This window comes from Sparus aurata, chromosome 5 (assembly GCF_900880675.1).
Source record: "Sparus aurata chromosome 5, fSpaAur1.1, whole genome shotgun sequence".
NCBI lineage: Eukaryota > Metazoa > Chordata > Actinopteri > Spariformes > Sparidae > Sparus > Sparus aurata.
In genome coordinates, this window is record NC_044191.1 from 36325545 (window position 1) to 36346906 (window position 21362).

The window sequence follows — 21362 nt, forward strand, 5'->3', positions numbered from 1 at the left end:
TTAATTATTTATCAAATCTGTTGCTGTGATATTGCACTGAATCTCTCATTCAATTTGAAAAAAAACAAAGATATGATGAAAATCCATAAAATTCTGTTTTTAGGCATGATATATGATAGCTGGTTTGAGATTTAGTAAAACTGCATCTTGTGGATAATATGCAAGGTCTGCAGCAGACTCAGAGAGTCCCAAGTTTGCAAACATCTCCTTCATCTGCAACCCAGCCTTCAAAGAAATCCAGAACAGATCTGAAGGGACTTTTATCAAACATACAGGGGGAGAGAAAGAAACAACATGGAGATGATACACCAACAGCATCCACAGATGAGGATCCAGAATGCAGGCTCAGGAATGAGTTGAGATTATATGAAACCATGCCTGAGCAGAGTGCGGAGAAGGACCCCCTAACATGGTGGAAAACACATGAGAGCACCTTACCTCATCTTGCCCACGCTGCCAAGAAATACCTGTGTATAGCTGCTTCAAGTTGTGCCTCAGCGCGTGTGTTTAGTACATCAGGGCTCATTTGCAGCCCAAGAAGGGCAAGACTTACAGAGGAACACATTGACATGCTTGTATTTGTAGCAAAAAATCTGCAAACAGCAAAGCAAATTCAGGCCAGTGTTACCACCAGTACCTAAACAGTCATTTATCTAGAGTGCAGAATAGAGGACAATGCACTTTATGAACACTGTGTGATTGAATAATTATGTGCACTTTTCAGTTTCAGACTTATTTTGTAACAGGTGCAGCTGCTGAGAATACAGCATTTCAACAGTGTAATGTTCATGTTAACTGTTTTGGCTAGTGTCATTTAGTTTATTGTTATGTATGTAAAGCATAGCCAAGGAAGGAACACTTTTTTGCACTACCTCAGACGTGTTATAGTTGCAGTTTCTTTTTTGCACAACTGTTTTTTATTATGAATATTTAACGTGTGGTTTTGTTAATTGTTACATGTTGTAACAGAGGTTATTTTTGCATTTCTTGTTAATAAAAATATTTCTTTTAAATTTTGGGGTCTTTTTTTAACCCTTGTGGTATCGAAAATGGTATCGAGTATCGAATATTTTCCTGATTATCGGTATCGAGTTGAAAATTTTAGTATCATGACAACCCTAACAGATACCAACCTACCAGGGTGAGAAGGAGATTTTTATATACTAGTGCAGTGCCCGTAAGAAAAGTGTATTCCTATAGAAAAGTGGGAGGTTAAGGAGCTTTTTCATGGATGGCCAAATGAGGCTGTGTTTGAAGGTGGGATGTCAGGGATATTTAGGTTTGTTGTGAAATCCGATATTCCAGGGTATAATTGGCTGTTTTTGACTATTTTTGATTTTGCCATTATATTTCGCCTTAAAAACTTACTTGGTGTCATTATTTTTAGCACAACCTCACATGTGTGACTGTACAGTTACTTTTTTATTTTGACATACTGTATTAACACAATGGACCTAAAATCACAAAAAAAAACATAAAATCCGAGTAGAAAAAGTTAGATTTTTTTACTGTGAAAACCACAAATAAGTTTAACAAACCTTTTTTTTTTTACTTATAATGCAAATATAAATTGTTATTTGCTAAATTTGTGCATACATTTAAAAAATGTACAAAGTTATATGTAACTATTTACATTTAAATGCAGGCAATGCTCAGGTCTGCCTGAGCTCCTTGAGAGCTGCACTGCCTGCTCCACATTCAGCTTCTCCTCATTGTTCTGACTCATTAAAGGAAAAAACGACTCCACTACTCACTAAACACATTACACCAAACACTACATAACACACTAACTACACACTCCAAACACGCTAAATGTAACAAATCTCTCAACTCTCAAAACTCGCTGTCCGACCGTCGTTGCCTATCGATCATCCGCCTAGGTCCCTCCCAAAACTTCCTGTTCCTCAACAACCAAACTTGCTGCTTGGACAGTTTCGTGACAAAAGCCTGTTTTTACCGTTTCTTTCTGCACCAGACACAAAGCAAACGTGACGGCAATGTTCGCGAAAAAGCGTGGCAGACATTATTTACCCTAGGTCCGGTTTTGGACGTGCCGATGCGTCCGGTCCGTCGCCTCGGGTGGTGGGCCGTGTAGCTAGCGGCTAGCGGCTATCAGCTAGCTAGCGGCTAGCTACACATGAACATCCACAGATTCTGATTCCACTTTGTTGTCCGCGCGTCTCTGGATCTCCTCAGACCCGAACAGACTCGGTCCGGACTCGTTTAGTCTCGTTAATCCACAACAGTCAGTTTAGATGCACAGAACAGAACGGAACGAACCGCCGGCAAAATCCCGGTCCAGCTCGCGCCGCTGCAGGTATAAATCCGCTTGTTTTTTAAGGTATGGCGTGGGCTTGAGCTCTGCAGTGATTGGCTCTGGTGCGCACGTGACTGTGGTGGCTCTGGTGGACAATGCTCGGCGGATTTTGTAAAGCATTCATGAAATAATATATTCACGGTATCATTGCAGTCCAAACAAATGCTTATTGCACACCACTGAACCACGCAGCAGCCATGTTGAAAGTCTCAGGTCAGTCTGATCCTGATCTGCAGAGATATTGGACCAACACACACATACACACACACACACACACACACACAGACAGACAGACAGACAGAGTTTCCGTGCATTTATATATATATATATATATATATATATATATATATATATATATATATATATATATATACACACACACACATATATAAGGGCTGTAACGATACACCAAACTCACGATTCGGTATTTATCACGATTTTTGACCCACGGTTTGATACAAACCTCGATTTTTTAGAATAAAATTATTTTTGTAACATTTCAATAACTTCTGTATGATACTCGTCTGATAGTATCAGAGGCGCAGTACTGGGAAACTGAACCAGTGTGAATGGATGAGCCAGCTGCGCATATGGAGAGGGTGTCAGAGGTGTACAGTCTGATAACTGCACAGGTCCCTCACTCAACTTAATAAACAGAAATCTCCCACAAAGCAACGTTACAGAACCAAACGTAGTAACTGTAATTGTCTTTGGCAACTTATATGAGGAAAAAGATACCACAGATATAGTGGAGAAGTGTCCGTCCTCCTGTCTGTCCTACCGACTCCACGCAACATTTCTGCCCGAAAAACAGCGTCTGTCACCGGCAAAAAACTTTTAACTCACCGAGTGTTCGTGATGAGAAAAAATCTCTGCGACTGTCAGCCCTCCAGACCGAGACTTCAGTGAACTTTCGGAAAACAGCCTCCGTCCTGCGAGATTGACAGGGTTAGTGACACGCGTCACGCCTCTTTAGGAGCCGCAGCGCCGGCTTTCTGTGTGAATTCACGACGGAGATGCTTCGCTCTGTGTGAATAACCATCGGCGGAAAATTGGTGAACCACCTGTGGTGTTCATGCGGCGTCTCTGTGTGAAAGGGGCTACTTATTGTTACTCATAGGGCTGGATCTGGACAGGAACTTGTGTTGCGATTCTGCTTTCTCACACATATATATATATATATATATATATGTGTGTTTGGTACACAGACCTGAGACTTGACCCTACCAGGCCTGATTAGACCACAATAACTGTGATCCAAGTCGGAGTCCGTTCAGAATGCTGGTGAGGCCAAATAATCAGGTAAAATTAAAATGGTATCCTCCTATTTGTGCTTTTCAGGTTATTAAAGTCTGTGTAAAGCAGAAATAAATTTGTGTTATGAGTTTGTCACACCACAGAAACATGTGTCATTGACCACTGAGCCAAATTTTGAAAGATTAAAAAAAATTGCCAAGTATATAAAATTAGGTCTCAAAATCATGGAAAAACAAGCACTTCTCTCTGCTGTGAAACGCTGGGGGCGTGTCAGTTAGAGGTGCTGGAGCCACGCCTACGCAGGGAGGAGCCTCCTCCGTGTACTGTACAAGGACGTAACCTACAGTAACAATGGAAGCTAGCAGCGTCATCGGAGGACCCAGCCCGACCTGTTTGAGACATCAGAGCCATGAAACTGACTCTGAGTCAGACACTGATAGTGCTCAGCCTCGTTCCTCACAGTCCATGTTTTACATTACACACAAACGTAAAACCCCAGTCTACATATAATTCCTTGTCATAGATATATTGGTGCAGATGAAATATCACCTGTAGATTATCATTGTGCTGTCAGATGGACTCCGCTCAGGGAATGAGGCCAAATCATGTCATGATTAAATGCAATAACATTTGCTAACATTACATGGGCATGACAGGATGCACGATGTAACATCACTTTCAGGATTTGCACCTTCAGCAAAATGCATTCAATTACCCAAATGTACAATATTTATAACCTACTTAAGCACACACTTACACTTAGAACTTAGATCTGGCCCAAAACAAATTAAGCCCGACCGACCCGAGCCGAGCACGTTGTGTCCGAGCCGGCCCGGCCCACATTAACTGTAATTATGAGCCCGAGCCCGATTTAAACCTGACATTTTTTTAATACATGGGCTGTTATAACTGACGTTCTCAAGCTCCATGTTGCACTTAAACTACACAATCAGTGATGCCGGTAACGCGTTACTCTAATCTGACCACTTCTTTCAGTGAGGAGTAATCTAACGTGGTAATATTTCCAAACCACTAATCAGATTAAAGTTACTTATTCAAATCACTGTGCATTACTATTATTACTATCATTTTCCTTAGTAAAAATATATATTTTTGCTTTCTTCTTGCGTCTCAGGGAGTGACGTCACGTGCGTGAGAAGTCACGTTTTCAGCACGAGGACACTCACTCACGTGTAAAACCACGCAGCAGCACAAACAACACGGAGGGAGGAGAGAGATGTGACTTTTGTAGCTGGAAATACAGTCATTATTTTGAGTTATTAAAAACACACACACACACAAATGCTTGATCAAGGGCCGGCACGACCCGGCCGAGGATATTGACAGGAAATATTGGCCCGGGCAGAGACTCTAAACTCTACTTACACTCTCTGGCAGGCACGTAATGCCGGATGAGAGACCTGTTGTCGGCGGGACGGTCGCAGGCGGGCACATAATGCCAGCGGCGGAAATGAGAGCGTGTGCTGTCGGCGGGACGGGAGGATGCAAGCCGGGGACAGAGAGGGTCGGTTCGGCCCCAGTGACCAGCGTCAACGGACTCTGCAGATATCCAGACTTTACCTGGTGACAGTTGCTGTAACTATCGGGGGTAAAGTGGACACTGCAGAGACGGTGATGGTGGTGATTTTAAACTCTCCACAGTAGCTCCTCTTGACAAAATTGATCCGCCGTTTCCTTACGTTGTCGTCCTTAGGAAACTTAAATAAGCTAAAGGCGCCATCACCCTGCACACTGTGGCATCCAGGAAAGATGCACGAGCGATGTGGAGGAGACATGACTGTTTAGCTGACTGGTTGACTGGTTAGCTAGCTGCAAACTATTCTAAGAGATGCTATCCAAGACTCGAGAGCGAGCGGAAAAACCACCGAAGCTAATGCGCTGAATGTATTTATACCGCTTCCGCAGCGTGGCCGGGTTTGTGCAAATCATGGCCGCGTTTCTGATCCGCCCATAAAATCCTGAACACAGAAATGTTGAAACACAGTTTGTGAGCCTCATAGACATAATATACGTAGACACCTCATTGGAGCTGACGTATCAGCACGGCCGCCATCTTGAATGGGTCCCCAATGCGCCCCCCCTGCATTTATTTCTACTGAGGAAGGTCTATCCACAACTACAATAATCCTGACTCCCCGAATTTTTACTGGATTTTCACACGGTTACAAACGGCAGAGCTTTAGTTATGATACAGGGCGCCGTCACAAAAATGATTAAAACATTTTTTTTTTTTAAATCTTACTTGTGAAAGGTAATCCCCCGCGATCTGCTAAAAATACTGCGGCGGTTATTGCAACCGAAAACTGCACAAAATACGGGCATAGTTGCTCACTCTCCATTGATTGTGATTGACTCTGGTGCTAGCATACAGTGAGGAGACCCAACCAAGATGGCGGCGACACCGGGTTACGTTCCAGCACGTCATGAGGCGTCTACGTATATTATGTCTATGGTGAGCCTAGCTCCAAAATAAAATTCTAAATGGTTGAATGGTTTTTTACATGTTTTAAGGAAATATATTTATGACCTTTTTAATGTGTTAAGAAGAATATGGCTGAATTTGCTTTACACAGACTTTAAAGTATTTTATTACAGTTATCATTACAGGTGTTTCCTGTAATACTGTATTAAATACAGCTGCACCTGACAAAATCACGCAGCAGCTTGTGACACTTTAATGTTTTGTCGCCACCCAGAGGAACTCTGCTGGCTCTGCACCCTTTGAAATAAAAACACTTCAAACAAATCTAACAGCAGCTCAGTGAAGTATCACATTTTTAACATGGAGCTTTCACACTAGTTCCTTCACAAACTGCTTGCTGTGGTTTACTTTAGGTGTCCTGCTATAAGTCCTGTAGCAGATGATTCAGACATCACACTGTCTTATGATGTGAATCCACCAAATGTAATATTCAGTCAAAGAGTAATAAAGTCTGACTGGACTCACCTGATGCTGCAGCCGCCATGACGTCACTCTGCTGGAAACGTCAGAGACTGGTTCAGCTGGAGAGCAGCTGCTGCAGTAACAACCTGCAGGAGGAATGATCAGAACATAAACCATCTCACACACCAGCCTGTTTACAGAGCTCACCTTCACAACTCCACTGGGGATTCAACCCAACAACCCATCAGCTGGATACAGCTGACAATGTGAAGGCCTGTGCTGAAAATTACCTTATACTGAAAATTATTATTATAATTTAACTTTTACATCTATAGAATCATGTAACCTATGTTATTTGTTCCTGAGTCTACAGTCTGTAGATTTTAAGGCTTTCTGATGAAATTATTTTTTAATATAGTTGAGCTACTTCAGTTTCTTTCCTGGATAAGAACTCCCACATCCACATGAATTGTACACAGGAGTGAGGAAGTGAGGAAATAAAATGTTCACAGTTTAAAACATCTGGTAGAATGTTAAAATATTAAAGTGATGAGTCTTAGTTGCTCTTCATGCTCCACTTGTTACATTCTGTGATGTAACTGTATGTAAGGAGCTCAGCTGTACAGTATCAGGGCTGCATGTCACCCAGCGACACACTCAACACAAGAGTTACAGAAACAGCAACTGCATTTAAAACCTGAGCCAACAAACTACTGAGCTGTACTGAAAAGTGACATGTCCAGAGTTTCTGCTCTCACACTGTCAGTGACAAAAATAGCTACCATAAAAACATTACCATACCATGAAAACTAAGTTATATGTATATTATATTCCCATGTCAGTCATAATTTTGAGAGATTAAGCCAGAATGAGAATTTATTAGATTAAAATAAAAAAGTCAAAGTTATGTGATGGAAGGTCAAATCCTAATTATGAGATGCAAATGTTGATGAGATAAAAGTTGTAATATGGGTTAAAGTCATAAAACTTCAAATTGAGATACAAAAATAAAACTATGACATAAATTGTCAGCACTAAACTCATCATTGTGACGTTTTAACTCATAACCATATCTTACCATGAGAACAGATATCATCATGTTTTGTCTTCAGCTGGTGGAAATGAGTTTCCACAGGAAGGATCATATAAAGTCCTGCATGACAGAGAGGCGGTCTGTTCTGGGTCAGTGAGCAGATACAGGAACACTGATTCTGATTCTGATGTTTAATAACAACATTCTCTAATTCCTCCTTAATGCTGCTCCTTCTAGCAGACCTGCACGACCTCAGTGTTCATACAAGTCTGACTGCAGGACTGCAGGACAGAAGCTGCAGCTCACAGCCAGCTGACACAAACTACAGAGATGTGCGCGTCACGTGCGCCGACACACACGCGCGCGGTCTTATCAGGTGCAGTCTGGTACTTCAATAAATAACACTACACGCTGTCTGTATATGTGTATATGTATGTAGACCTAGATGTATAGTTGGATCAATACACAGCACACAAACTGAGCCTGTAAAGACAAACCATCCGTCTAACGGTGATAACTTCCTGACCTACAAAATGGCGATGCTGTAAGTTGATATTAAAGTGATATAAACATTTTGTGCATGCAGACAAAACGAGATTCAGATTCAGATTCACAGCCTGATTCACCTGAACTCCAGTAGAAGTGTACAGACTTGAGAACAGTTCAAACATATTGATCATATTTCCTGCTGAGCCTGTTGGATTCACTTTGAGCGTCTCCGCCGTTAGAAGCGACCTGCGCAGTTAGTGAAGTAACTCTGATCAGAGTGATTATCGTCTCTCATCAGCTGCTGACTCTGATGAATCATCCGTTCTATTGATCTACAGCACTGATGGATTTTATACTGTATATATTGTTGGTATTTACCTTTAGTTGTAATTCGTCGTGATGTCCCGTTACTTGTCCGCCGCCCTTAACGACAGAAAGTGAAAGTGTTTGCTTCACTGTCATCACTTCCTCTCAGTAAACAGACACATGAACGGTCTGAATTCTACTTCATAACTTTGTTTAACATCATTATTATATGAACAAGGCTAACCTGGTTACTACACATTACAGCTACTTCATCCTGTTGGTGACAAAGTGTTTGCAGTAACATTGATCTTCTCTCAGTTTGTTCTGATCAGGGTCCGTTTCTTTGGGACGGGCGCCATCTTGTGGAGCCCCTGCAGACTTGAGTGGTGAACCCCAAAGTTCATGAGCAGTCAGACGGAACATGTCGGTCTGTAACAAACTCCGTCAAAGTCCGTCAATATCTTCATTTGGTACGTAGAAACGTTTTTTCTTTATTCTGTTGTGTTCACAGGGCTTCTAATGACTGTTATTAATGATTCTGTGACTGTATTAGTCGTGTGTATTTAGTTGTAGAGCCTGCTGCAGATGTGAGGATTCATTTAGGTTCCTAGCTTGATGTTCAATGACTCGTTATATTTAAGCTAGCTAACCCAGACATCAGCAGTTAACCAGCAAACACTCCAGTTACTTCATTATTTTGTCATTATTTTAATATTTGTGTTGGATCTTGGTAGCACAGAAGTTGTGGAGGAGATAATATCTTCTTCTGTGTGATTTATTTCAGCTGTTGAAATGTGTAGTCAGTCTGCTGTCAGTGACCGTTAAATGGCCGTTGGTAGTGGAACGTTAGCAGATGTTGTTAACAGATTGTGTTTGTGTCTCCAGGAGGACGGACAGATGGATGGAACCTGCAGACTGAGGCGGAGTGGGACTCACTTCAGCCCGGAGGATGCTCACTGATGACGGAGAGAGGAGGTGAGCTGGTAGTGACAGAACAAACACCCGCCATGTGAAGAGACGGTAAGTTTAACATTTTGTTATTTGTAGTTAAAATACTATAGAATTGTTCTCTGTGATCACATGATGCTTCAGTGATAACATATTTTCATAAATGTGGGTAAAAAAAGAAGACGTCTCTCTATACACTGTATGAAAATATAATAATCAAAGACAAAAGATTTACTTCATGTAATAGTTAATTTTGTACTGAATCAATATCTTAGGGATTTACTTGAGTGTTTAACTCACAGATGGCTATTTACTCTTGATATGGGAAACTATTGCAGTTCAATAAAAACAGATCAGAGGATGTAAAACTGACTTCAGATCAGCAGTTAATGTTGGAGCTCCACCTGCTGGACAAAACACTGTCTACACATGAGCAGCAGACGATCATAAATATAGAAGCTGAGTCATGTTGTGAATGTTTTAAATATGGTGAGGCGTTCAGGTGACAGTTTGTCTTCTCAACTCTGACTAGTTTCTCTACAGATTGAATGCTGCATCAGAGCCAAAGTAGAACATTTTGAATTTATTTTGATCATCAATAAGACAAATTATTATAATCAGTCGATAATCAACTTCACTGATGCTCTTGATACTTATATATGTTTAATATAAGTTACTGTAAGACTTTTACTCAGATACTCTTCACCTGGCTGACTTGCACTTTTACCAAAGTAATATTTCAACATCATATCTTTACTTTTACTCGAGTATGACTGTGAGTACGTTCACAGTGCTGAGTGTAAATACAGTATGACACATAAAAAGACCTGCTTTGAAAAGGTAGTGTGAAAGAGGTTATTATAAACAAATACAAACTGTCATGGAGGCTCTACAGCTGCTGATTAAAACCACCCAGAGCATCACTGGAACCATCTACTGTACAGATTTATGTGTTCATCTGTAATGTTTGGATAGGATACATACTTCCAAACTTTTCCATTGTTTTGATAATTGCACTGCATGTATAACTGGTTGTTTGAGCACTATATGGTATTTACAAGATCATGTATACAATCACAACCTCCAAAACATCAAGACTGAAATCTGAGTCTCTGCTCTGTGACTGTGAGGACTCAGTCAGGACACAGAAGTCAGGTTATCAACACATTTATTCAGTAAGACTGTAGGTGATGCAGTAACATGTATATAATGCAATCACACTTCACTTGAAATAATAATCAACTTAAACAATAGCACTCAGTAGAATGCATACCTCCACCAAGGTGCAACTGAAATCAAATAAAACATATTTTAATCTGCTAGATCTTGATTTGTATTTGGATCTGCATCAACTTGTACTCACACACAGTCTACTCATCATTTACTCTTTATCTGGAGCCACACTGAAAGTTAATGTGGTCGATTCTGAGACCCGTCATCCATCCAAGTTCAGTGGAAACAACATGAGAGAAAACATAACCTCCTCGCTGGAGGTGATAGTGATGCAAAAATGAATCATACAGTTGATGACAAAAGAACAACAGCTGACTGCTCTCTGAATACTCACATATATTATGTATTTAGATCATATAAAGGATGACACAGTTTACATTCTGTTAAGTTGTGGCAGTAACAATATGTGTGGGTTATTCTCATTAGCAGTTCAATCATTAACAGAAATCACGCGAGCTCATCAGAAACATGGACTCACAGTGACCACTGAATTTATCAACGAAATGGACAGCAGGTAAAAGTGAAGGTGAGCCTCCACCAGAGAGCTGATCTATAAACAAATAGTTATTTATGATGATGAAACATGATGAAACACCAGCAGACAGTTTCTTCTCACTGCTGTCGCTGAAATGTTGGGTCTTTGTAAATTAATGAATTAATGTGTATGTTCTAGACTGGCTCCAACTGGAGAGTGTCATGAGATTGTTTTGTAAACTGGAGCTATGTACTGATTGATTGATTGATTGATTGATTGAATGATTGAGCTCTAAATATTGAGGTACAGGCCAAAATAGGGGTGGTGAAACAGTTCATCAAAAAAATCTCCTCCGTTCGCTTCATAGGCACGCACAACTTCTTTTCCTCATTTACTAACGAGGTGAAGCGTGTACACTCCAGAGCAGCAGGTGGAGGAGCTGGATGCCAACCACCAGTAAACAAGAAGAAGAGGCTCGCAAGCTACAAGTCGGCTGTGTTTCCGGCAGTCTGAAACGCCTGTGACTCGAGTCAGAGCAGGATAGCACAAACAGCCGGCTACGTCCTGAATAAGTACCAGATGAGCAAGTGAAGTCTCTGGGTTAGACTTCCTCCAGTCAGCGTGAAAAGCACATACCTGTCGTTGTACAACAGAAGCCATTATTCCACTTCTGAAATAACATAATGTTACACAATGTTCTACAGGTAGCCAGAGGCTACTGTAGGTTTGGTGTACAGATGTAGCATAATAAAATGAAATTAGGTCGATCAGTCTTTGCAAAATAAAGTAATTTATATATAAATATTAAATATAAATATTAAGTAGTATATTGTAAGTAGGCTATTACCTTTTTTTTTTTTATTATTATCTCTATTTGGGAACTTTATCCAATTACACTGTTCCTACCTCAGTACTCTATTATTTATTTGTTTTATTTTGTTTTATTTTAGTATCTCTTATTTTTCCAATCATGTATATAATGTTTTATTGCAATGTGTTTTTTACTACGTTAGTGGTTAAGAGACTAGGACTGAGTTTCCATGGTGATTAGTCAATACTGACTAAGTTACTCAACTGACTTGCACAACCCTGTTCAGTTTAGTGAGTGACTCATGACTCGAATCCTTAAAAGGAACTGTATTTACCAGCTCTACTCCAGGGCTACTGAAAGTTTCCTGACTGTGACTGCCCATTACATTACAGTAGTGACAGTGAATAACTATTTGTTCTTAGCATTTGTTAAAGATAACTTTCTTTGCCAAATAAATGAAAAGCATGTTGGAACTAGCAATATCTCCTCTCTTGCAGTGCCAGAATCTACCTACTTTTAACCTAATACTGTCATAATCATGTATCAAATGTCAGACTGCCTCTTTCTTTCAGTTTTAACCTGATTATACAACACATAATGGATTTTCCTAACGATCAGTGTACACCGAACCGAACCGAAAGACGTGACCACAAAACCGTGATATGAACCGAACCATGGATTTTGCGAACCGTTCCACCCCTAGTCCAAAACATTCATGAATGTTCATGCTGTTCAAAGATGTCAGCATGGAGATCAGAGGATGACACATTTGTCTTTGTATTTCTGTTTTAGTTCATTTGTTTCTTGTTCATGTTTCTTCTTCAGCTCCTCCAGTTCTTTTAGATGTTTTTCTTTGTCGCCTGAGCTTTGTCTGTCATGACTCTCTCTTGTCTCTCTCATTTCTCTCTCTTGTTTCTTCTTCTGCCCCTCCATTTGTTCTTTCAGATGTTTTTCTTTGTCTCCTGAGAGGTTTTTAAACAGACTGTACTCATTAGCATGACTCTCTTCTGTCTCTGTCATTTGTCTCTGATGTTTCTGCTTCATTTCCTGGATTTCCTCCATGTGTTTCTCTACCAGAGCAGTGAAGTCTTTGGTGTATTTCTGTCTGAACTCATTGAATTCTTCAGCTTGTTTTCTGGCCTCGTCTTCATACTTCTTCTTCATTTCTTTTATTTCTTTATTATACTTTTCCTCTAACTCTCTGCGCTCCCTCTCCTCCTGCTCTCTTCTGATTCGATCTTCTTCTTTTCTTTTCTTTTCATATTTTTCTCTTTCCTGGTCAAACTCTTCTTGGAGCTTTTTAATTTTTGTTTCTTCGTCTTGTCGTTTCTGTTGATTTTCTTGACATCGTTTGTCCCACCATTCTTCTCTTTCTTTCTCCCAGTGCACTCGTTGCTTCTTCATCTCTTCTCTGCTCTGCTCCAACTCTCTGTCGATGGTTTCCTTTTCCTTTGATTCAGACTTTATTTTTTTCTCCATTGCTTCAAGTTTTTGTTCCCACTCTTGTTTATAAAGTTCTTCCTGTCTTTTCTTTTTGTTTTCCTCCTCGTCTCTCATTTCCTGTTCTTTGCTTCTCATCTCTCGCTCCCTGTTAATGTTTTCCTCCATTACTTTAAGTTGTTCAGCTCTTGTTTTTCTCTCCAGCTCAATTTCTGCTGTCTGTTCTTCCATCCTTCTCTTTATTGTTTTAATTTCCTCCTCATGTTTTCTTTGAAGTTCTTCCTTCTGTCTCTCCATTTCTTCTTCTTTCTCCTTCAGGATTCTCTCCACTTCCTTCTGTATCGCTGTCTCGGCCTCCTGGAACATCTCTGAGGTGTAGCAGCTGCCTCCATTTTCCCTCAACATTTTGTTTGACTTTGTCATCAACTCTCTGACTTGTGTGCGATCTGTCTGATCCTTATTATTGAAGACGAGGTACCTTCCTCCACAGTCATTTATCACTTTTTTCAAAAAGCCTTCACGGTCTTCTTCCACATAACTCTTAACTGTTCGATCCTCCAGTTCATCTCCTCTGGTGAAGACAACGATGATGAAATCTCCTGAATTCTTGCCGAAGCATTTCTTGATCAGTTCCACAGAGTCTTTCTCCTCCTGTGTAAATCGACCGATCTGCAGCACCAGTAAGAAGACATGAGGTCCAGGAGACAACATGCTGATGCATTTTAGAAGTTCCTGTTGAGTGTCATTATTGTTAACAGTTGTGTCAAACAAGCCGGGGGTGTCAACCACAACGACAGGTCGTCCATCAATCTCTCCTGTTGCTTTCTCACAGGACCTGGTCACAGAACTTGAGCAAGCTTTAGATATGAATTTTTTTTTGCCCAGAATCGTATTTCCAGTTGCACTCTTCCCATTACCAGTCCGCCCAACCAGCACCATCCTGAGACACTCTCTGCTCTGATGTTCATCATCACCTCCATCTTCATTTTTCCTTTTCACATCCTGCAGCTCAGCTTTAAGTTCTGCATTCGTGTTCTGCTGCTTTACAACCTTCTCCATCAGAGCTTTGGTGAACATGTCCTTTGTGAAGCTTGTGGATCTTTCAGCTCTCATCTTTTCTACAGAATCCAGCAGCTCTGGGATCTGCTGCTTGTTGTTGATGTTGAGAACAACAGATCTTCCCCCACAGCTCTGAAGGAGCTCCTGGATGTCTCTGTTTCCCTTTACAAAGTTAACAACAGCTGGAGCTGTAGGATCTGACTCCACAGTGAACAGAATCATGGTGAAGTCATTGACTCGAGAGCTGAATGTGTTCTGGATGGTCTTTAACTCACTCTTGTCTTCATCAGTGAGGAGATCCACAGGTAGGACCAGGATGAAGGCATGGACGCCCTCAGGATCACAGAGGGAGATACACCTGAGTGATTCCTTCATCACTTCCTCCTGAGGTTTTCCACACAAGGCAGGCAGCTCCACCAGGGAAACCCAACGTCCACACACCTCTCCCTGACTCTGAACACACTCTGATGAGTTGGAGACTGAAGGAAACTCTGTCTGACCTAAAATGGCCTCAGCTGCTGAAGTCTTCCCTGCTCCTCTCCTCCCACACAGAACCAGGTTTAAAGCTGCTCTCATGTCTTCAGACTTTGGTCTGATGGTCTCTTCACTGCAGGTGAGGAAGGCTCCTCTGTTTTCATGGACAATGTTCTCAATCCTCTGCATTAATGACCAGTGGTTGTCTTCAGGCATGTTGTAGTGTCTTCGTCCACAGCCTTTAAGGAGTTGATTCACAGTGAAACTTGTTTTCTTCCCCTCATGTGTGATGATGACCATCGAGTGTTTAAAAGCATCTTGACCAAACAAACTCAGGATGAACTTCAGAGTTTCTCTGTTCTTCTCTGGGAACTCAGAAGGTTTCACTAACAGCAGGAGAACATTTGGTCCAGGAGGACAAAGACTGATGCAGCTCTTCATCTCTTTTCTCACAGCTTCTACAGACAGACTGAACATGTCTGGAGTTTTAACTACAGTTAGAGGATTTCCTCTCCACTCTCCACACGTAGCCACACACTTCTTGGTTTTTTGGTTATTAAAAGCGTGGTCCCTGATGATGAAGTTACCAAGTCTGGTCTGTTTGTCCTCACTGTTTCCCAGCAGCACAATCCTGAATCCAGATGCTGTAATACAACAGAGAAGAAGATAAAATGACATGAGAGGCTGAACTCACCACACTTACACCACAATATGAGCTGTAAAAGACTTTCATTAATTATTTTAACCTAATATTTCTCTTTGCTGTTATACATTTTGTACACTGGGTGTCAGTTGACTTCCATGGGACTGAATTTACACCGAGCGTAATGCAGCCAGGTGGTTTACAGTTTTTGGTCGTGGCGTTTGCATGAAGTGTAGCAGTGGGTCAAATTTGGTTAAGCCACCCAGCTTTGGGTTTGACATCAAAGGATGAATATGAGACGACAGATCAATATGTCAGCATCCATTTCCAGGTATTTACATCTAGATTTTAAAACACTTAGAAGATTTTATTTGACACCTTTTGTTTGAACCCACCCATTATTCAAGTGAGCAAAATTAATGGAGTATGTGACTGACAAATGTTTTTTGCTGCCCAGGTGTGTCGTATTCCATTGATTATTGAAACAATAAATAGCACTGAATGTCAACTCTCAGTTTCAGCTTTGGGTTTTGCCTTTGCAGACCACATTTATAGTTAGAAAGGTGTACAGCACAAAGACCACAAAGCTGTCTATAGGAAAAGTTCTGGGACATAGTTTTATGAACTGATGAGACAAAGATGAACCTTTACCAAAGTGATGGAAAGGCTACTGTGTGGAGAAAGAAAGGATCTGCTCATGATTCCAAAGACACAAACTCAACTGTGAAACAAGGTGGAGGTAATATCATGGCTTCTTCTGGGATGGGCTCACTGATCATCATTGATGATGTAACACATGATGGCAGCAGCAAAACAAACTCAGAAGTCTGCAGAAACATTTTGTCTGACAATTTAAATAGAGATGGAATCAAACTGATTAGGAGATCCCTCACCATGCAGCAAGACAACAAACCAGAACACACTACCAAAACAACCAAGGAGTTAAAACCCTATTGAGCATTTTACCTTCTAAAGAGGACACTGGCGGGAGAAACTGCCCCAAAACAAACATCAACTGAAAGAGGCTGAAAGCTGAAAGCCTGGAAAAGCATTGCAAAAGAAGAATGCAAAGGTTTGGTGATGTCAGCGGGACACAGGCTTGATGCAGCTACTGCAAGCAAAGGATTTGCAACTAAACATTAAGTATTATTCACTTGAATCTATTTGTAGTCTATCTGTTCCTATACTTTGGCTCACCTGAAAAGTTGGTGTTCCATTACAAATAAAGCAATCTTCTAAGTTGTGTAACAGATCTAGATGTAAATACCTGGAAATGAAAGTTGAAATGCTGATCTCTTGTCTCATATTCATCTTTTGATGCCAAACCCAAATGTTTTCAGTGTACAACCAAAATAAAGGAATTTTCCAATAGTTTTGGAGGGAACTGTACATGAGGAGATCTTATCAGTCATCTACAGGCTTGGCCAATGTTGTAGTTTAATTCATTGGGCCAACCAAATTATTTATCTGTAAAACTTTTTTTTTACATGAGAAATTCCAATTTAGAAAAGAGGAACTTTCCCCAAGGACACATTTTTCTGCTATGATTAATATTTTGTTTAACACAGTTTTCCAACATAAAAAGTAAAAAAAAAAAAACATAATTCCAATGTTTCCCATTAATTACTTAGACTGTGGCGACCCGCCATGGTCTAATTTGTGCCGCCACATTCTCAGAGTGAGCTGAAAAAATCTGTAACTTGTGTTTTGCGCTGCAGCTTCAGCAAAGCATCTCTCACTCCCGGTCAGTCGGCTCTGCCCCCCCCCCCCCCCCCCCCCCCCTTGCTGTACGTGGCGCGCGCACACTCATACACACTTTCATTACTTACGTTCATTTTTAAAAATTGCGTCAGCATTTTGCTTCAGGTGCGGGTTGGGCGTCGGTATCAATTTAATGGGTCGGCTTGGGTGCGGAATGTAATTTGTGATACTGTTGGAAAATGGGTCGGATGCGGTTTTCAGTATGGCGGATACAGCTGGGTGCAGGTTTGCAAATAAGACCCGTGCAGGACTCTGTCCTACAGCCAGCAAAATGTCAATATGTGAACTGTTCCAAAAACGAAAGTGAAAGTAAAAAATTGCGCTCGCAGCAGCGAGTGACCCAGCTGTCTGTGTATCGTTGGAATGAGTGGAATGTAGGGAGAGTTGTATAAATGTGTATTTTGGATGTTTTCTTTCCACTAGTCTGAAAGAAGACATGTTATGGAAGCAAAATAGCCCAAAATGTTTTTGCCTGCCATGTCTCCCCCTTAAGGCTGCAACTAATGATGAACAGATGGTGTACCCTCCGAATCCATTTCATTTTTTATTATTATTTAGCTTACAGTTTAATTATTTATTAAAAAATACACTAATTCAACACAGGTAACCACTTTTGCTTCATTTCTTTGATGGCTCAGATGTATGCTCTAGTTGATTTTGTGTTTTCACCATTCGTATCTATACAACCAATGTGTTTGTGATTAAATTGTGTACAAGAGCACACAGTTCTTCTTAGATCTAGCCTCTTAATTTTGCTTTCAAAGTGCACCAGATTGATGCATTTAACTTTAAAATGTAAAAAAAAAATCTTACGGGGGAGCATGCCCCCCAACCCCCCTAGAGGGTCCAACATCCACCCACCACAGTCTCACATGATCCTATGGGAAACACTGTAATTCTATAAATGGTCTGGAAGTACATCAACATGACTAGCGTGAGAGTAAGCAGAGAGATTCAACCATACATGCTTCAGCTTCAGTCAAACTCAGATGAGGAATCTGTTGTGCATCTAGAGGTGGTAAAGAACCAAGTACAAATACTTAGTCACTTTACTTAAGTAGATGTATCAGGTATCTGTACTTTACTTGAGTATCTCTTTGACTTTCCCTCCCTACATCTGAACACAAATATCTGATGGATTATTTTATATTTGGTGTCATCACGTTTACTTTCCAGCATCAGCAGACTGATGTGGACCAATCAGAGCACATCACGCACGGCAGACGCAGCGAGACGAGACAAAGACGTAAAAGCCGTAAGAAGGCGTAAACAGACAGAGAGGGAGACTGGAATGTGGAGAAAAGGCGTGTTAGTGTCTCGTATCTGCAGAGAGTTTCTGATTTTCTCTCTTTGTTGCTGCTCGGGACGCTTTACCAACCCAACATGTGTCTATTTGACGTCCTGGGAATGAGACTCAACAATCAACTGTCTTTGTGGTGCGTTCAGGAACAGCTGGGACAAATCCTACTGATTCTACCTTTAACTTTAATAGTCTTTGAATTCTATTAATATGACGTGAGCTTCAGTTAGCTTTGAGCACAAATGTCCTTCAGAGGGAGACTTTTTACTCTGATACTCTGAGTACATGTCAGAGCCTGTAATCTATTACTTTACTGGAGTAAACAAGATGAATCAGTACTTCTACTTTTACCAGAGTCTGTTTGTACACAAGTATCTGAACTTCTACTGGAGGACAGACTGTGAGGACTCTTGACTCCTCTGCATCTTTGACATAATGTCAACACAGTTGTTTTTTCACACTCTGTTGATAATGTTATTTATTTATTTTATTTTTATTTTTTTTAAGACAAAATTCTGGCCATATCTTAAGTTCTGCCCTTTAAAACAATTTTTACTTATCATCAAGATATTTTAAGGAAAATGCAGCATTAGTTCCTTTAATGTCTGCGTGTATTTGCAGATGCAAAGTAGCTGAATCTGAATTGAACAGATGGTTTAATTGTGGGATGTGTTAAGATTCCTCCTGGAGAAAATATGTCACCCAAAACTCTATCTGCAAATCCAAATGATTAGCATTGTGATCATTTACTTACTGTGAGTTGAAGGGTCTTTAGCAGTGATTCCGGCATTATGCAGCCCTGAAAATGATGACATCATTTATTTGTTGCTTACTGTTCTAATATAATCAAAGATGATTTGTGTGAACAAAGTTTTCATTGTCAGAATTGTTTCTGCACTTACCAGCAGCTTTAACAGCACTGATGATGGATGTTTGTGTTTCCTTTAGTTTGGGACTTTGATGATCAGCTGGTAAAGAAGATGTTGTCTCCTTGAACACATCACAGCTGACGTGATCTCCATGATTCTCCTTCACGATTTGACCCAACCGTGTCAACATCTCTAAATGTTCAAGATCCTTCTGCCACAGAAATCTGTATCTACACATTCTGATCATGTCTTTCAGTGGTGGGTGCTTTGTGTATCTTTCCATCAGACCTGGACTCTCCTCTCTGGGTGCTGATATCAGAACCAGTGAATGATCAAATGATCGATCACTGAATTTTTCAAGTATTGATTGCAGCCTTTGTTTGTGTTTCTCAGTGAAGTCTTCAGGCTGTAGAACCAGCAGGAACACATGAGGTCCAGGATCAGAGTAGCTCACACAGGTTTCTACATGTTCTGTCAGTTTGTTTTCAGACATGTTGGGATGCAGCAGATCTGGGGTGTTGATCAGAACTATTTTGTTCTTCTTTAACATCCCACTGAATCTCTGACAGCCGTCTGGTTCTTCCTCAGTGTTGAACACAGTTGTTCCCAGTATGAAGTTCCCCACTGAACTCCTCTGAGACCAGCTGTTCCCCAGCAGAACCACCCTCAGCTCAGACACTGGAGAGAAAAGGCAGAAAAGGACAAACACAGATTTGTATTTATTCAGTTATAGTTTCATTGCTGTTCAGTTATTTATTGACAGAATTTAACTTTAAATACTGTAAACTCAGAGTTCTTAAATAGCAGGATGACACAGTTCAGTTCGACTCACTGTCAGGTGGCAGGAACTCATAACTCCAGCTGCGCTTCAGAGGATACAGATTATCTGTGAATGTGAGGAAACAACATATGTTTACTTATTAACCTCTTTAATCTGTCACTGACCTTCTCATGACACTAACACTGTCAGCATTCATGCAGTCCTCTAAAACTTTGGACCACTTCTGAAATAAACATGTGGAAAACATTCAGAACCCGACATAATCATAACAGGGACCCAATCTAAATGTGACCCTAGGACGACTCGGACTCGAGATTTGGGACTCGTAAAAAACCTTTATGTTTTATTTTCTGGCGTATCAACATTAGGAAAATGTCTGACTGTTTGCAGAAGGAATATAAAGGATGCTGGATCGACCACGTCAAACTCTATCAGGTACCTGATAGGTCGGTCACCTGGTCCTGTGAAAGTTACCTCAGTGTCTGCTGCACACGTTTAGTACAGTGTGTTTTGCTGAGTTTCATTCCAAAGCACAAACATTTCTTTCAGGAATAAAAGTCAGCTGATGTTCACTGTTAAACAACACAGACAGCTGTCCACAAAATGTTCTGTTCAGTAGCCAATAACTAATAATATAAGCCAATAATAATTTATATTTCATCATAATATTCATGCAAGCTAACTACAGAAAGGTGCCAGTTTTCATAAATGGTGGATATCTCTTGGAACAAAACTGTCCATGTTTAAATTCAACCACTTTATGGAATTGCAGTATTAGGGCTGGGACTTTATCGCGTTAATTATGATTGATTGATTAATTAATTACAGAAAGAATAATGCAACCAAAAAAAATAACGCATTTAATCGCAATTTATTTTTGCACTTCAAACAGCGCAGAATGTTGCTCGTTGCACGAGTTCCCGGCAAACCTGTAATACTGATGCACAGGACACAACACGAGAAATGGAAACCGATGAGAAGTCGTTGCTGGGTTCGGTGGGCGGAAATTTTAGTTTTAAAAAACTACCAGGTGGAAACCTGGATAAAAGCACAGTTGTGTGCAAATTTTGAGCACTTCCAGCCTCCGCTACCACCTCAATGCCAAACGTTGCAGCTAGCACAGACAACACAGACAACGCTCCTAGCTCGAGAAGGCAGTCAGTGCGTTTACATGACACTCAAGAAAACCAAATTACTGGCTTAGTCCGACTATGATAGGATTTTTAAGATGCATGTATACACCTTAGTCTGACTAAGAAGC

At 40.7% G+C, this 21362-nt stretch overlaps 3 protein-coding genes across 6 annotated transcripts in view; 1 reads left to right on the forward strand and 2 right to left on the reverse strand.

The window, feature by feature from the left end:
• Positions 1 to 6576, reverse strand: part of LOC115581323 (protein mono-ADP-ribosyltransferase PARP14-like) — a 36502-nt gene extending 29926 nt beyond the window's left edge. For all 3 annotated transcript variants that reach the window (XM_030416305.1, XM_030416306.1, XM_030416304.1), the window contains exon 1: positions 6543 to 6576. In XM_030416305.1, coding sequence (XP_030272165.1) covers positions 6543 to 6561 — 19 coding nt within the window. In that variant the 5' untranslated portion in view covers positions 6562 to 6576. The remainder of the gene's footprint in view (positions 1 to 6542) is intronic.
• LOC115581335 (GTPase IMAP family member 8-like) overlaps positions 1 to 21362 on the forward strand; it is a 451552-nt gene that overhangs the window by 115609 nt on the left and 314581 nt on the right. The window lies entirely within an intron of this gene.
• LOC115581332 (uncharacterized) overlaps positions 10558 to 21362 on the reverse strand; it is a 29642-nt gene continuing 18837 nt past the window's right edge. Inside the window, exons 3-6 of the mRNA XM_030416339.1 lie at positions 20153 to 20206; positions 19354 to 19998; positions 19206 to 19250; positions 10558 to 15391 (exon numbers count right to left, since the gene is read on the reverse strand). Of these exons, the coding sequence (XP_030272199.1) occupies positions 12528 to 15391; positions 19206 to 19250; positions 19354 to 19998; positions 20153 to 20206 (3608 nt within the window). The 3' untranslated portion in view covers positions 10558 to 12527. The remainder of the gene's footprint in view (positions 15392 to 19205; positions 19251 to 19353; positions 19999 to 20152; positions 20207 to 21362) is intronic.